Genomic DNA, 17,897 nt, shown 5'->3' with positions numbered 1-17,897 from the left:
GACACAGCCCTTTCAAACCTTCACATCTCCATCTCCAACGCTCTGGACATCCTTGCCCTTGTCATGAGGATCCGCATGAAGCCTGCCTCCAAAAGCAGCACCTGATATGACCCTGTCCTAGCCTCTCTGAAACGCAAATGCAGAGCTGCTGAGCGGAAGTGGTAGGATTTCAAGCACATCCTCTGAGAGACTGGCCTTCCACCTGCTCCAAAGGCAATACAGACTCTCGATCTGCTTGAAGAAGAAGGCCTATTTCCAAGACCGCATCTCTGGGGTCACTAACAACATGGCTGAACTGCAAGGAACTAGCCATTCTACTCTGTCATCCCTGACCCTCTGTACCGCACTGGCCTCTTACTTCATAACCAAAACTCAGGACATCCTGTCCTCAGTCTCCTCTACATCCCTCCCTTCTCCCTCACCCGCTATCAGGCCTCCCTTAGCCCCCTTCCACCGTCACTCCTACTCTCCTCTTTCTCATCCAGATCACTGGATGTTGTCTCTAGACAAGTCCTCTCTATGAAAGTCTCCTCCAAACAGGTGCTCCCCTGCCCCTCCAGAACTATAAAGGACAACATTGCCTCCCTTGCTCCAGCCTTGGCTGATTTCTGCAATCACTCCTTTGCCACTGGCTCCTTCCTGCTAATCATAAAGCACTCTCTTGTGCACCCTCTCCTCAAAAAGCCTTCTGCCGACCCCTCCTGCCCAGCTAACTACCACCCTATCGCCATTACCCCTTTCCTGGGCAAACTCTTGGAGGAGCTGGTCATCTCCCAGTTGATCCAACACACTGATTCTGTTGGTTGTCTCTGTGACCACCATTCTGGCTTCAGAGCAGCCAGAAGCACAGAAACTGCACTCCTGAACACCTGTGGAGACTTGCTCTCAAATCTCAATTCAAGCTCTCCTTCCGTTCTTATCCTTCTTGACCTTTCCTCTGCCTTTGATACAGTCAATCATGCCATCCTTATAAATTGGCTCTGTGATACCCTTGTCATCATGTACCTGGCATTGGACTGGATCATCTCCTTCCTCTCTGACCGAGCATCCCAGGTTCAACTGGGCCCATATCTCTCTCCCATCACAATCTCCACCTGCGGCGTCCCTCAGGGCTCTATCCTCTTGCTGTGGCCAGCATCCACCTTGCCCCTCTAGCCCATTTGATCTACGCCTTCTCTCCCCAATTCAAGTGTTATGCGGACGACATGCAGCTCTCATTTAAGCTTCCCTCCACTGCCTCCACTTCTTCCTCTCTCATTCCTGACTGACTGCTATTCATGCATGGTGTGCTGCAAACAATATCTGCCTTAATGCCAGTAAGACTGAGTTCCTTCTCAAAGGGACCCCAGGTACCTCCTGCCCTCCTACTCTCTGGCCACGCTCCATGGGCCCCCTCCCCTCACCCTCTGTGAGGCAAAAAACCTTGGTGTCATCTTCGACTCCTCTCTCTCCTTCTCTCCTCACATCACAGAACCTACCAAGAAGGCCCACTTTCAGCTGCACCTCCTCAGAGGCATTCCCCCTTTCCTCACCTTCCCCCAGAAACTCAATATCTCCAGTCTCTGGTCCTCTCTAGGCTGGACTACTGCAACATCCTCTTTCTGAATCTGCCTAAATCCTCCCTTCGCCCCCTTCAACGAATCCAGAATAGACTGCAAGAATTATCCTTGGCCTCAAGCCGAGGGACCGCATCTCACCAGCCCTAAAATCTCTCCACTTGCTCTTGGTTGCTGCGAGAATCATGTTCAGGACCCTCTGCATCATCCACAAGGCTTTCTGGGGCCTGGAACCCCAATACACCCAAATGTCTCTCCCCAAATTCCTCCCTGCTAGATTCCTTCGGTCTTCTAGCTCCAACTCTCTGCAGATCAGATGCATTTCCAAGCAGCGAGTGGGGGTAGATCGCTCTCTTCCACAGGGGCCTCCCTCTGGAATGGCCTCCCTGCCTTCTCAGACTTGATCTGGATCTCCTTAAGTTCCAGAAGCTTCTCAAGACCCTCGTTTTCTATGCTTCTTTCCCTCTCCCACTCCCCTGCTAATGTCCCCCTCTGTAGCATTGATTGGCTGCCTGGTTCCTTCTGATTCCTACAGGGCACCAGGCCCTCTCTCCCAGTCATCCTGGCCCCCACCTCCCACCTGCACTTGCCCTACTGGGCACCCTCTCCCGCACTAGCCTGGCTGGGCCTGCACACTTATTGGGCCCATCCAGCCCCGTTCTGGCACTTAGCATGTGCACCTTCATTCTCCTGAACTCTCTGCATTCCCCTGGCACTTGTCCACCTGTCCTCCCGTTAGCACTCGCCCACCCCAGGGGACCTCTTTCTCCCCCCCACAAGCACTTGCACGCTCTCCACTCCTACCCGCACTTCCTTCCTTCCTTAGCATTAGCGCATTTCGCTCTGACCAGCACTTCCCCACCCTCCCCACTCCCCTGCACGTCTTGTTACTGCACTTGCACGATCCGAATAACAAAACCTAGTGGGACTGTTTTTGTTCAACCCTGTCCCCCCTGGCCACTCGTCTTGTTGTGCCTTGAAACACCATTTGTTTTTATAGGCGCATTATAAATACCCAATAAATAAAATAACATAAATAAATAAACAACAATATTTTAAACAGGAATTCATTGTCAATCTTTTCTTTTTGTTTGTTGTCTAAATGAAGGGCTCTCTCCTAGATGGTGCTTTTGCAAAAGTGTCTATTGCTGCTTATGTGGTGTATCTTTTCAACAATTTTGCTCTCAATTAAAAGTGTAGCAAGAGCCAATAGTTCTCTTCGCTTGGTGGACGCTGCGTCCAGAGGCTGTTCCAAATGCTCCTGCAGAAGAACGGAAGATGGGTGTGAAATAAAAGAAACGAGTTAGGCGCTGGTGGAAAAGAAGGCAGTTCTCAGCTAATTAAGTAAGGTTAGATCATAAAGAACGTCCTGGAACTACTTCAGAGTGATTTAGGGGGAGACCATTGAAGTGGGTAGGCCATGAGGTACAGCACATGTTGCCATGTGATCTGCGTGCCTAGACAAAGTATTTAAAATACTTGCCAAATGGTGCCAGTACATGAGCAGTTGGGAAACATGTTCGGATCACATGGAGACATTCATTTGTTTGCCCAAAATCATTCCACAAACAAAGAAATGAGCCTAGTCACTTGTTAAAATGCAATTCCTTCCCATCCTCAGACTACAGCTTCCTTTGGCCATTTACATTGGTCTCCCACTCTGTGCCCCTTTGGATTAAGCCTGCAAAAAAAAAATGTCAGTCCATCATAAACTCCTACCCCTGCATTCTCACAAGTCCGTGCTTTGCAGAAAGGAGCACACTGTTTAAGCAAGATTAGTTTCCGAAAGAGATGCTAATTTGGGTGGGGCCATGCTTAAAAGCATCTGGGCGAGGTATTAAGTCATTGGCTGCATCATAGGCAGTAGATGGGTATGGGCTGAGGCCCAGTCTCTATATATGCGTAGTGCGGCTGATGTTAAATTTGACTGCTCCCTCTACTCCCAGGAAGGAGATTAACGGGTGGGGTGGGCTGCCCCGTCTCCCCCAGCCGCCCCGTATGCCCCCCCCCCACCGTTATTGGAAGAACAAGTCCATATTTGCCAACCCTACTGATTTAGACAGTGGGCTACTGCTTTTTAAGCAGTCCTACCAGCTACAGATTTGGGTGACAGATCCTACTGCATTTTATAGGGGCAGGTCATTTATGTGACTCTAAGACAGGCTGTTAGAGACCGGCCCAGGACAAATCATGCAACACATTAGTTAGTCCGTCTGTGCGGTGTGCGGGTAAGTGATTACTCTGAGTGATAGGCTCAGACCAATCCAGTGACCTGACAGCTACATGACTCTGCCCTGCACTCTGGCCGGGACAGGCATTAGGTGAACCACCAGTGAAGGCAAGTGGCAGAGCGTATCACCATCACACAGCATCTGCATATCAGACTGAGGAGGGCATTAGTCTCCACGCTGCTCAGTTATTCATCTTGCACCTCAGCAATACATATGTATTGCCCAGGCTGCTGCTACAGAGCAGTGGCAAATGTTGCCTACCGGCTCTGTGTGATTACCTTCGGTGTAGTTAGGTAATTGAATTTGGTGTTAACTTACCATTCAGAATTATACATTTTAAGCATTTGAATATCTTTCCATGTTGTGCTGTTTGATTGGTTGTGTGTTTTAGAATGTTCCCGTGTTGCCAACAATGTACGTTTTGTATTTTCCTGTGATGTAATAATGTTATTCGAAGTATTATTTTTGAAACTTGAATCTTTCTGGTCACAGAATGTTGGCAAGTATGCAAGTCTACCTTTGGCTTAGCCATTTCCCCAGAACATGAGACAAATGTGCAAGTGAGAGCCGCATAATAAACAGTGTTAATTAACTACGCAGAAGCGAGTCATTTGGTAATACACCCAAAAGGAAGTGCCGCGGGCATGACAGGTGCACACGAAATGGATTCATTGTGAAACCCAAACTGGGACGAGTCCAAGACAAGCCTACATTGCAACAGTTCCCACGCCGCACTCCTCCTGCTCTACTTGTCAGAGTCAATAAAACCAGGATTTGGAGAGAGCAGCTATCAGACGTATCCCAGCGCCACCATGAAGAAAGCAGGGAGCACCGTCCTTCTGCTGGCAGCTCTGCTCGCCACCATCTTGGAGCTGCACACTGCATGCGGGCAAGCGAAGCCTACTGTCATAAGTGAGTACAGAGCACCGCACTCACCACACCGAGAGCCAGTGGGTGCAGGGTTTGTTTCCACGCCGTGTGAAATATATTTGATAAATGCAGCTCGGAAAACCCAGCTTGCCCAGCAGGGGGCCTATGAATGTGCAATGTTTAGTCACTTTCGTTTTTTTAGCCCATGTAGTATTTAAGTCCAGAAATGATAATGGAAAATAACAGGAGCAGAGCATATATTTCAGTATTGGTGAGGTACTTGATGTATATGGACTGAATCATAGACTAGCAACTGTTTGTGAGAGATTAGAGAGGCCAGGGGACCACTCAGGTGGTGATAGTGCGCAGTATAAATATCCTTTAACATAACAACCATGGACTCTGCGAGAGTTAATGAACAGAGATTGTGTGACTTACTTAAGGGAAGTTGTCCCTGGCAGGGAGAGGGGCCTGAGCTTGACGAGGGGCAGCAATAGGAAAAAAAAATGGAGGTGGGGCACATGCACGCAGGTATCCTTGCACGTGTTCCCAGCCCGATCAGCTAGGCCTTTTCTCTGCATGCAAGGGGTAGGCGTTTCATCCGAGTACTGGAGCCTCGTTGCGAACATAAATGTGTTTGCTGTTGGGTCCATCCATATTATGCCCAAAGAAAAGGGTTTTAGTGCTGTGGGTTCTGCGGAAGAGACTTTACTCTAGCACATACACACAGTGTCGTCGCCAGAAATCAAATTTAGGAGGGGCACAGAGGGGGCAAAGACAAAATTAGGGGAGCACAGACAAAAGTGGGGGGCACCTATGAAAGGTAATGTGTGAGGTCAGAATCACTCATGCAGAGAGGCTTTTGTGCACACCAACTACCCACACCCCACTGTACCTCCCCTCCCATCAGAATGATACGATATAGCATTTGTAATGCGCCTATACACAGGTGTTTCAAGGCGCGATGAGGCAAGGTAGGGGGAACAAGGGGAAGACAGACAAACGATCCTACTAGGCCAGGTGTCATTCAGATCGTGCAAGTGCATGGGAAAGGGAAGGGGGAGAGTGTGGGGGGGAAGAGGGAAAGAGACAGTGCAGTACATGGGATAAAAGAATAAATAACAATAGTAGAAGGGCAGCCAGCAAGTGGCACGGGTAAGTGCAGACAACATGTATCAAGTGCTGGAAGTGGGACTGAGGGGATACAGAAACAGTCCCCGAGTTGCCAGGAAGGCAGTGTGCGACTGGCTGGGGAGGGGACCTGGGCCCGAGATCAGAGGGTGACCAGGTAACCAGTGCAGGTTAGGTTTCAACCAGGAAGTCAGCAGGGCAGAGGAGGAGAAAAAGCCGAAGCAAAGAGAAAGGTTTTGAGGTGCTTACGGAACCGGAGATGGTTCTCCTTAAGTTTCAGGGAGGGAGGGAGGCCGTTCCCGAGGGAGGCCCCAGTCGAAGAGAGAGATCTACCACCAACTCGTTGCTTGGAGAAGCGACTGACCCTGAGGGAGTTGGAAGCAGATGAGCGAAGAGCTCAAGAAGGTAGATATTTAGGAAGAGAGAGTTGAAGGTATTGCAGCTCCAGGCCCCAGAAGGCCTTGTGGACAATGCAGAGGGTTTTGAACTTACTCCTTGCAGCGACAGGGAGCCAGTGCGAGATTTCAGTCCTGGAGAGATACGATCCCTGGGCTTGAGGCCAAGGACAAGTCTCGCAGTCCTGTTTTGGATGAGTTGCAGAATTGAGGCACAAAACCATTCAGTGACTAATGGCCCATCATTAGCACTTTCGTGGACTACATTCTGATGGGAGGGGCTGCAAGCTACTCCATCACTGGTCGCTTTGAGACAAAAGGAGTATTGCTGTGCGATATGCAGACTTTGCCTCAGTGAGTGCCACAAATAACACCACGAATAGAGAACACAGTCACTGCTCGCCTTAGGTAGGGGGACACAAGGGGGGACACAGGAATTCGGGGGGCGGGCACGCCCCCCCACCCCACAGCCTAGCGACGCCATTGTATACTGACCCTTGTTTATCTCAGTCCACGCATGGAATTTGTGCATTTTGTGACACGCTTTAGGTGCGGTCACTGCAATGTCCTCTCAAGAGATGAGGGAGGTTTGTTCTATTCCGAAAATCCGGAACGTCGTCAACAAGTAGGTGTGTTGGTTCCTTTTTTTGTTTAGTTTTACATACAGGTACCACGTTTCCCATGTGTCAACTAGTAAGAAAGGCGTTGTTCGAGAATTACTAGGACTTTCAGTGGGATGCCTCTAGGGCCTTACACTGGTCACCAGACCTGGTGGAAAGGGTATTGCACCAGAACTTGTCGAAAGGTTTCCACCAGTCTCCTCTCTGAGGAACGTTTTTCTTCTAAAACTTCTCGGGAACACCTGGGCCCTTTTTGCCTCCATGCTTTTTCCATTTTTTATTTCTCTTGAGCTGGCGGCATTTGCTCCGTCTCATATGTTTGGGTCATTGATTACAGTAGAGCAGTGTCTCTGTAAGGAAGTCAAATAATGCATGATTTGAGAAGAGCCTTAATGCACAATTCTTTCTTTTTATATGCAAGAATTACTAGGTGCAAAGATGTAGGATTACAATATATATGCTTTGGGATAACAATATATTGCCGCTTGCTTATAAAATTACTACAATTGGGAATCTCTTTTTTACTCCCCAAAAATAATTTTATTCCCAACTTCAAAAAACAGGGAGTAGAATACTCCAACTTCAAAATCGTGTCTGTTGCCCATGCCATCTCAAATCCCTTGGGCAATGTAAATGCATTCACATTGCCCCACAACTGTCCTGTGTTGTGTTACATTGACCCTTGATACTCTGTGTTGCTCTGAATGCCCCAGAAACTGACCCATTGCCCCCTAATATCCCTAGTCACTCTTTTGTCCCCTAGAACTAACAAATGTCATATCACTCTGCCACCTGATTCACCCCATGTAACTTACTTCGCCTCAATTGTCCCCCGCCACATCTCATTGCACCTCGTTTTGCCCCATGTCACACATTGCTGAGACCTGAACCACTGCCCCTGACTAGCCCCATATAACTCTCAATGTCACACCGCACTGTCCTGTGATCAGCCTGACCTAGCTCTGTTTGTTGCATAATTGTCCCCTTGCCCATCCTTTGCCACATTTCACAATCAATACCCCATTTTTCTGGCACCCTCATTGGCCCAGAACTGACCCATTGCACGGATTTGATTATGTCGCTCTCATTGATTCGTGGGTTGGCCCATGTCACTCTCGATGTCCCCAGAATGACAGCATTGTAGAGTGATTTGCATTATGTCACTCTACTTCCCACTAGTAGTTCCCCATGCCATGGCCCACAGCCCCTTGATTTTTCCCTTTTCACTAGCCCTACCCAGAGAACTGCTCCATCGCCCCTAAATGTTTCCATGCCCGACTCATTGCACCCTTCAGTTTTGTTCCATGTCGCACTCACTGCCCTTAAATGGCATCATGCCCCGATTTTCCCAATGTCGTTCCTACTGCTCTGTAACTGCTCCATCACCTTCTTGTCACTGTCAGATCCCTAAAACTGTCCCTTTTCATGTCACCCCCCCCCTATTTTCTGTTGCAAAAAGCTTTGGAAGGAACTCTGGCAGAGATCATACTAATCCCTGCCATCCCCCACCCAAACGCCCTTTCTTTCACTGCCCTCATGCTTCACTTCATCTTCCTGCAGCCCGTGTCAAGGAATGTTGTCACCCTAAGTAAAGTGTCAGATTGGCGACCCCCACTTAGGCACTTGAACACATACCTTTCATGCTGCACTTGGTACAAATATTGAAATGTACTTCAAGGCACACATTAATATTGCCTTACAGAGCACAGCTTTAAGGGTTCCCATGGCCATGTGCAAGAAAGCCATCCTGTTTTTGCTTGGAATTCGGGGACTTGTAGTTTTCCTAAATTCCAAGTGGAGAAAAAATATATGCCAGTATAAAAAACATTTTCATGCTGCCTGTGCCCGTACATGTACATTCAGGCTATATGCAAGCAGATGGCAGTATTAGCATATAAGAACTTACTCCTGTTGGATTTGACAGTAAAAGAAAATGCCATGTCACTGTAAGAAAGCATGTCCAGGCTGGCTGCAGCAAGCCAGTCTAGCAACCTGACTTAACGATGATGCGACTACCTGACGCATCCTGACCAGACATGTGACTACCAGCACCACCCTGACACAGGCTCAATGAGTACCTGAAACATGCTACCCAGACATTGTGACATTTATGCCCATTCCTCTACTGGTGGAAGATATTGAGAACCAGCTGACAGTTGCTGGGCTAATATGCTCTGGAAAAAGAAATCTCTGTATTGACCACAGGGCACAGAAAAGTGAGGAGCAGCTCAAACTTCCCCACATTGGTTCTTCAACAAGCCTATTCTGGCATGAGCCATTCTGCTGAGATTGGTAATAAGGGTGCAAGGAGGACCTTTGTGTCCTGTTAGAACTGGGCACTATGGACCGCTGCTGTCACAGCCCACATAATTCACACAGGCCACATTCAACCATCAGATGGTAAAGACCTTTCACCAGGCACTGGTGCAACAGGTTAGCCTGGCAGCTGCAATGACTCGCCATGGTCATTTTCTCTGTCAATGGGCAAGTTGGGAAACAAATGATAATAACCTAAAGAATATTAGGGTATCAAAAGGTAAGTAATATTATCATTTCTGATCATGTTGCATATTCCTGCTTAGTCGGCTGGCTATTGAGTTAGAAAGAACAATCAAATAAGTGTGATAGGTCACACACCTGTTTTAAAAAAATGTATTTCATGTTTTCTAATGAAAGAATTGGCAAGCCATCTGAAGGCTTTATGATAGCTCCGTAAGCTTATGTGTTATGGCACAATAATTATAGATAACAATGACAAAAAATGTGCTTTGCAGTAATGGAATATTAGGTGACTTAACAAGATATGTCTATGCTGAAAGAAAGCACACAAATCTAACATCTCTCACTCACTATATAACATAATTAACATGGCCTTTACAAGAGAGGAGACACAAAGGGCAAATTGAGGTTTTGCTTTGTACAGAGAGAAGGTGTCATCCTACAAACGTTTTCTTAAAGGGAATAATGTGTTGCATGTCCAGGACTCTAATGCATAAAGCTGGCATACTATAGACTGCGTTGCAAAACTGCACTCCATCTGCCTACATCTCATCGCTGTTGAAAAATCACGCATCCATACAATGCTGGTTAATTGGGTGACTGTCACCTGTCTTGTCAAGTGCCTTGCAACATGCCACCTGTGCCTGGCCCCAGTTATAGGGTTGTTGTGAACAGAAGGACGGTCTGCAAATACAGTGACCCAGAACAGTGACACACTCATTAGAAGGGAGAAGTTATGTTCGCTCATTTGATCATCATTCCTGCCACAAAGCTTGAAAAAGACCTCTATATTATGTAATAAACGTCTTCAAGCAATTGAGAAACGGCGTAGAAAGTAATTGTTTCTGCAGACATGATAACTTGGAGGTTTAAGACGGGATGCTCCTCTGCACCCCAACCTCCCTTCAAGCCCCCTCCCCCTTAGTTGAATACACCCTGGCAAGACCTGGCTCATAGTTTCGTTTCCACACTGTGACTTACAGTATTCCAACCTAAGCCCACTCTATGTGCCTTTAAATCTTAGTTTTGGGCAGAGCAAAAAACCACATAGCAACTCCTTGTGAAAACGTTTATTTGAATGGGAGTGTTATTTAATTTATTAGGACTCCATGATGAAAGACATAAAGGCCCTAGTAGAGGCCAACCGAGACAGGACCGCAACATTAAGGAAGATGGGGGTGGGGCAAAAAAAACCACAGAAAGTCTAATTTTCCACTCCCCACGTACAGTAAATAATGAAACAACATCTGTGTACAGTACAGCCCTGCTTTTTGAACGTCAACTGCAGTACATCTGGTAAACTGCAATAATCTTAGGACTAAAGGAAAGCATATGAGAGCAGAAGCTTTATGGGCTTCACATAACGGGCCAGAGTTAACTTGAGCTCTGTGCCTGTCTTTCATGCTTATCGTTGGAAGGCACAGTGCAGCAGGCTGGCTTTCAGGAACTGTGCTGTGGTCAAAGGCAATACTGGTGGCAGATGGCAGAGCCATTTCCTGAAGGACAGATGGACACGCACACCTCGGTGCCAGAAACACAGCACAACTGTACTTATGTTTGTTTAGCACCCAGAGCCACAGACTAGTGGTTTCGAAGCAAAGTAATATGGAAAGACAAGGAGTATCTGGGGCAATGATCGTGTGTTGACAGGAAAAGAGATGGAATTGTTACAGTGTCTGTGTCACTCAGTTTCTGCTTTCCTAGGTTGTTTTTGAATAGCAACAGTATTGGCAGCTATATAACATCGGCCCCGGCCCCTGCCCGTCTCCCTGCTGACCTGGGAAATGGTACAGCAGACCCCAGCTAATTTACAGCCCATGTCCACAAGAGTCACAATGACACACACAACACTTGTGTATAGGCGCGTTATAAATGCCATCTCATATTATATCATACATGTATACACTCATTCTGCCTTCTGCTTCCATACATCTATTCTCTATCCTACCCAGTTCAGCTATTTCCGCCCCCTGACTGAGAGGCAGAACAATTGCAATAGGGTACCCCTCACCTGCCTGTGCTGTGCATGTGTCTGAGTCTCTCTCAGCAGGCAGGGCCGCTACACACTGTGGCAGGTTGCAGCCAGTGTGCAGTGCGGGCCAGGGATGGTCAAGGCCAGACAACCGTCCAAAAGAGAAGAACATTCACACAAGCCTCAGCCACAAGGGCACATGCAGTGCTAATGCGCAGGTGTGGCCCGAGGCCCTGCACACAGCACAGCGCACCACGGCCACACCCGTCCTGAACCTCAGAGTCTGCTGTGCTACCTCCTGCTGCCGATAGTGCTGAGAGTGCGGCCCGCCTCACGACGCGAGAGAGAGAATAATAAATATATGTATACAAAAAATGTATAAGTGGTTATTGCCTTCGGCAGCATTTGCAGCTCTAACATTTTCACATTACAGGCAAGCACCTAACCTTGCTTAGTGCTAGCACCAGCCCTGCTGCAGCCTCCTTCAGGTCAAGGATTGGTGCGGCTCGTGGGGCACTTTGAGGAACGCTCCTTCTGACATCTATCTCTTCTGCTCCTCATTTCATTGTGAAGCCGCTTTGGAGTACCAGTAATTAGCGAGGGAAGGGATGACTGCACAGGGACTCAAGAGATTAAACAAAAAACGTTATGTTTACAGGGCACATTCAAGTTATAAAGCAAGGGTATGGGCAACGGAGGAAAGCGATATGCATATCTGCAAGGAAGAGACCTAGAAAGCAGAGACGGATAGACGGAATGGTAGACAAAGCAATTTCAAGGAGCACGGTTTTGCCCCAGTTTGTGATGCCAGGGAAAGTTAACAGATAGCACCGCCCCTGCAGGAGGGATGCAAGGTCCAACGTGATGAACGTCAGACCTCATATCCCTTCAGCCACTCGTCCATCTTCACTTCCCTCAACGGAAAGGAAGTGCTCCTAAGACTGAACGCAGCTGCAGTGCATATTCTTGGGCCAGTGGCAGCAGCTTGCTCTCACGCATATGGACAGTTGGACTCCTCAGTAACTCCAGAATGGCCTTGGTTGCAGACCCTATTAGGTTTGCCTGTGAACAGCACTGCTACCCGGTATTACACATCACTAAATATGGCTTGTGACCCAGAAAGAGTTTGCTAGGTAGTGACAAGGTGTCAACAGGAAATAATGCATGGGAATTACAGCGGTCACCTGGAAGTAATCCATGGGAATGAGGAGGGTGACTGTGAAATAAAACATTACTTAAACATTGCCAGTCTAACGTAGGAGCCAGGTAGTACATGACCAAGGTATCGCTCTTCCAGGTAGTGTTGGGATTACCTGCACGATAACACCTCCGTAAGACAATATTATTTGTTATGAATGAATGAGGAACTTGGGGTTGCTCAGGTATGATTTAGCCCTGGTCCATTGAGGACAACAGTAACCTAAAGTTGGAAGCTGTGTAATACTTTGCAGAGTTTCAGATGGTCTTCTTGCGATCTTAGTCTGGTATTAAGTGTATTCCGGAGTACTTAGAGGTTAGTGGTAGCCCAGTATCACAGGCCCATGTTTCATTCAACTGGATTATTGCAATGTGGTCTTCCTGGGACTACCATAATGTACCAGACACTGAGTGAAACAAACCCTAAACACAAGGGGCCTCATTCCGACCCAGGCGGTAAATTACCGCCTGGGTCGTACCTTTGCCATGGTGGTTGGCGGACTTACCGCCCCATTCCGAGGTTGGCGGGACGGTAAATCCCCAATCCCCATTTACCCTTCCCCATTCCCATTTTTGCCCCATAGGGCATAATGGGAGTGGGGAAGGCGTTAATTACGCCACTGTAAATTACGGTGGCGTAATTAACAACAAGGTCCCTTAGCGCCATGGATTTTAACACCTGCTAAAAGCAGGTGTTAAATCCTCCATGGCGCTAAGGGACCTCGGAATCAGGCGGTAAGGGTCGGCGCTGTTTACGCTGCCGTAAACCCCTTACCGCCTGGGTCGGAATGAGGCCCAAGCTCTTATTTCGGTAGTCTTGACTTTCACGCCAGGCTTATATTTCCCAAGCACTGCACCAACTACACTTACTGTCTGTGCCCAGCTCTGCCATCTGTTAGTCTCTTTGCATGGCAAACAGGGCTTGTTATCTGCAGGCTACCAATTTCATGATTACGAAATACAGGTTTTACTATCCCTCCTGTTGGGGGGTCTCTCTGTGACCCATGTAGCGATCCCGTAAGCCCCCAACCCCACAGACTGAGCCGCACACGTCTGTTCAGTTCGGGCTCCCCGGTCGCACCCTCACGGCCGGGAACACCCCCTTTATTTATAATGCACGCGGCAGCGTGCAACGTCACGCCGCCGCGTGCGCTTCCCTCAAGGGGGCAGCACCACACTCCTCCTTTTTCATGTGGACAAACAAATGTGCATCAACAGTTCCAAACAACAACGCATCAACCCGTGCAAATAACCAAAACATCGCACAGCACCCCTTTATTCACAGCCGCCCTGGATCCCCGCGATCTTCCGGTGTTGAATCCCATACCCGTCCATCAGTTCTGAGAAACACTCACTCTGAAAAGGCGCCCCATTGTCCGAGCACAGGGTAGGAGGAAAACCATGAGAGGCGAATACTTTCGAGGGCCACAACCACATGCTCAAAGGCCACCGAGTCCACAAACTCCACCTCTGGGTAGCGGGAGTACTCGTCCACCACCACCAGGAATTGTGTGCCTAGTGTGGTGGACCCAAAGTCTGCATGCACCACCTCCCACGGTCGCGTCCCTCTAGGCATAGTTTCAATAGCTGGCTCTCGTTGTATCGGGGATGCCGCCTGACACCAGACACAGGCGGGGACATATTCGTTGACCCTCCGTTCGAACTCCGGGAACCACACCTTGAGGCGTAATTGGGCCTTAGTCTTCGCAGCCCCTTGATGTCCCTGGTGGGCCAAACTTATTACCTCCTGTATCTTGGCTTGGGGCACAACAATGCGGTCACCCCTCAACAGGAGGCCCGTGGCCGAGAACAATAGTTCCTCCTTCACCTTCCACAATTGTTCAAGCACCACCTTGGCTTCTTGAGTGCGTCTGGCCAGTGATTTGAGCACGGTTTTCCATGACCCGTGCTGCATTGCGGTCTTCAGGATCTGAAAACACTCTTCCTGGGCTGCTGCCGCCACCAGGTCCTCGAGGGGCATGGCATTCGGGGTGGCCGCTTCCACCACCATTCGTACGTGGTCATCCGCCTCCTCAGCACAAGCGTCCAGTGATTCATTACTGCCATCCCTGGGGTGACGGGACAGGTAGTCCGCTGCATTGTTGGCACCGGGTCTGTACACTAAGGAGACATCGTACTCCAGGAGTGCGAGCATCCACTGTTCAATTCTCGCTGGTGGCTTGGACGAGGACCCCGCTAGGATGGGAAGCAGGGGCCTGTGGTCCGTCACAACCGTTAGTGGCAGGCCCAGGATGTACAGTCTGAAGTGCCTGCCCCCCCACAATACGGCGAGAGCCTCCCGCTCGATCTGGCAGTAGCGCTGCTCGGTGTCCGACAGCGCCTTGCTGGAATACGCTACTGGGCGAACGCTCTCATCCAGTTGCGTGAGTACGGCCCCAAGTCCAAATGGGCTTGCATCCACAATGATCTCCGACCGGAGTGTTGGGTCGAAGACAGCCATAGTGTCTTCGGCCGTGAGGGCGCTTTTGATATCCTCAAATGCTGCCTGCTTGAGAGGGCCCCAGTGCCATGCTGTTTCTTTTTTGTGAGGGCCCTTAAGGGATCTGACCTGGATGCTAAGTTCTGGATGAACCGACCACAGTACATCACCATCCCAAGAAAACTCCTCACCTCCGATACATTCTCGGGTGGTCGGGCCTCTTTGATGTCTTTTACTTTTCTTGGATCTGGTGACACACCCCCCCTCCTTAAACACAAATCCAAAGAATTTGATCGTCGGACGCAGAAACTTGTACTTTTCCCTGTGGAGCGTCAGGCCCAACGACTGCAGTCTCTCGAAAGTCCTGGCCAGCTTGCGCAAGTGGTCAACCTCCGTCTTGGGGAACACCAGGATGTCGTCACTGATATTTAGGACTCCATCCAGGTCAGCTAGGGCGCCCCTAATGGTGTTTTGAAACACCTCAGCTGCCGATGATATGCCGAAACTGAGTCTCTTATACATGTACAGGCCTCTGTGTGTTGTGAAGGTTGTTATATACCTTGACTCCGGATGCAGGACGACCTGGTGGTAACCGGCCCGGAGGTCTAGCTTTGAGAAGCAGCGGGCCCCCTGCAATTCCGCAATGATGTCGTCGATAGTTGGCGTCAAATGTCTTTCTCCCTTGATGGCCTTGTTGGGTAGCCTCATGTCAGCGCATATCCTTACAGAGTCAGGTTGTTTCGGTTTTCTCGCCACCACTATCGGTGATACCCATGGTGTGGGACCTTCAACCGTCTCAATAATGTCTACATTCACTAGATTGCCTAGCTCCTTGTCTACTTGTTCCCTGAGATGGAAGGGCACCCTCCGATTTTTCAAAGCTACGGGCTGCACAGACTCATCTATGTTCAGCCTCACCGGCCATTTGACCGATTCCTTGGAATAGGGCAGAGTACCTGTACAATAGGTCATGTATATCCTCCAGATAGACAGAGTAAGTGAAGCTTACAATTCCTAGGGCCTCTGCCACAGCACAGCTCAGTAGTGTATTCGTGTGCACCGGTGTCACATAGAATCTTGCTGTGATCTTTGACCCATCATGTTCCACCTTTGCCACGAATGCGCCATCCAATGGGATCGGTTCTGACCCTCTGAAGGCGAAGATGCAGGCTCTCGGGCTGACCAGTTTCGGTGGTGTGACCATTGCATCGTAGTGTCCACGAGCCATCACGTTGACCGATGCCCCTGTGTCTACGAGCACCGGGACGGGCGACTTGTTCACGGCCACCACGCACCTTGGTTGTTGTCTGTTTTTTGACTTTAGAGCCCCCACAGTTGACAAGAAGAAGATATTCTCCCCCTCTTCTTTCTCTTCCTCCTCCACTTGGGCACCTTCCTCTCCTTGGTCTACCTGAGCCACGTTAGGTGGGCGGGCTTGAAGCAGGAACCCCGATCGAACTGGGCCCCTGGGCACCATTACAGGCAGGGCCGGCTTGCACACACGAGCATAGTGGTCAGCAAGGCCACACCGTCCACAGGTCCTTCCCGCCGCTGGGCACTCGGCGGGGTGTGGCAGGTCATAGCCACACTTTTGGCAGGATTCACCAGCTCTCCCGCCCCTGTCACAGATACTGGTACCTGGCCTCCTGACACCTCTGCCACCACACCCCATCGCACACACCTCTTCTGTCTTCACTGTGCGTGTTGCAGCCTCCATCTTGGACGCCCTCGCCTCTGAAACTTCATGGCAACGTTCCAGTTCAAGGATGCGAGCAAGGATGGTGGCCGGTTCCCTCAGTACCTGTCGCCTTAGTTTTCCTGATGAACAGGCCTGTATCAGGAGTGTTCTAATCATGTCATCCGGGTCACCCCACGCGCACGCCAAGGAGAGGCGTTTGAGACGACCATAAAATGTGTCCAGCGTATCGCCTTCCTTCTGTCGGGCCGACAGCATGACAAACCTCTCATAATCTGCGTTGGCAAGTGATAGGAAGTGATTGTGGAGGGCCGTTTTGGTGGCCCCATTTGAGTTATCAGTGGTCTGAAGTGACTCAAAGATCTCCTGCACTGCAGGCCCAGCAGCGTACAGCAGCGTCGCCAGCTTACTGTCATCATTCGTCTCCATGGTGGCCCTGAAATACATGTCCAAACAGTCCACCCACCATTTCCACCTGGGCCCCATGCTGGATGGGGGGCCCGAGACATCAAATTCTGGGATTGGCTTGCGCGCCGCAGGGGTCCGCATCTGCGCCATGACTTGGGGCACTGGCTGCGCAACAGGTTGAGCCTGAGGTTGGGGCTGGACTTGAGGTTTCTGTAGGTCTGCAGGCTGCCCACCGCCCTGGCTAGCAGGCGCATTCATGGGTTAGAGTGCACAGGCACCCCCAAAATGAACTGGGGGCCGCAACTCACCCAGCTAGCACAGGCCCAAAGGGGGGCCGTGGAATGCACCAGTCCAGACACACAAAGAAAGTCAATTGTCCAAACCTGATGATGATGATGAGTAGCAGATGTTGCAGGCCACAGAATTCGCCAGTCCCAAAATATGCATTTGCACACAGCAGCTGGGCATGATGATGAAGGACATAATGAAGATGAAGATCCTCAGCTGCAGGATGACATGGACGATTTGCAATCCAGCATAGATGTCCCAAAAATTGAGCAAGGGAGGTGTAGGGGTTAAGCAGGCCTCAGCACCCTTTCCCCCTTTCACTCGACGTAGTTCGCCCAAAAATAAAACAAAATCCAAAATCTGGGCATGTGTGGGCAGATATAGCTTCCCGCTATTATGTTTTCCATAAATTAAGCTTGGATGCCCCACATGGGCCCTACCAGAGCACCGTGAGTATCCCCTGCCAGGATTTCAAAATGGCAGCTCGCTGCGTGGCGTCTACCTGGCCCACGCATGGAACGAATAATCACCGTCATCCGCTCTGCATCAAAAATTATGTTATGCTTCACCGCCGGGCCCGGGCAACGTACCGAC

At 49.6% G+C, this 17,897-nt stretch overlaps 1 protein-coding gene across 1 annotated transcript in view; it reads left to right on the top strand.

Annotated features, from left to right (window-relative positions):
- Nucleotides 1–4,538: 4,538 nt before the first annotated feature.
- LOC138580568 (WAP four-disulfide core domain protein 5-like) overlaps nucleotides 4,539–17,897 on the top strand; it is a 51,898-nt gene continuing 38,539 nt past the window's right edge. The window contains exon 1 of the mRNA XM_069651216.1: nucleotides 4,539–4,699. Coding sequence (XP_069507317.1) covers nucleotides 4,600–4,699 — 100 coding nt within the window. The 5' untranslated portion in view covers nucleotides 4,539–4,599. The remainder of the gene's footprint in view (nucleotides 4,700–17,897) is intronic.

This window comes from Ambystoma mexicanum, chromosome 3p, assembly GCF_040938575.1.
Source record: "Ambystoma mexicanum isolate Mex_15411 chromosome 3p, UKY_AmexF1_1, whole genome shotgun sequence".
Taxonomy (NCBI): domain Eukaryota; kingdom Metazoa; phylum Chordata; class Amphibia; order Caudata; family Ambystomatidae; genus Ambystoma; species Ambystoma mexicanum.
This window is presented reverse-complemented; position numbering and strand designations above follow the sequence as displayed.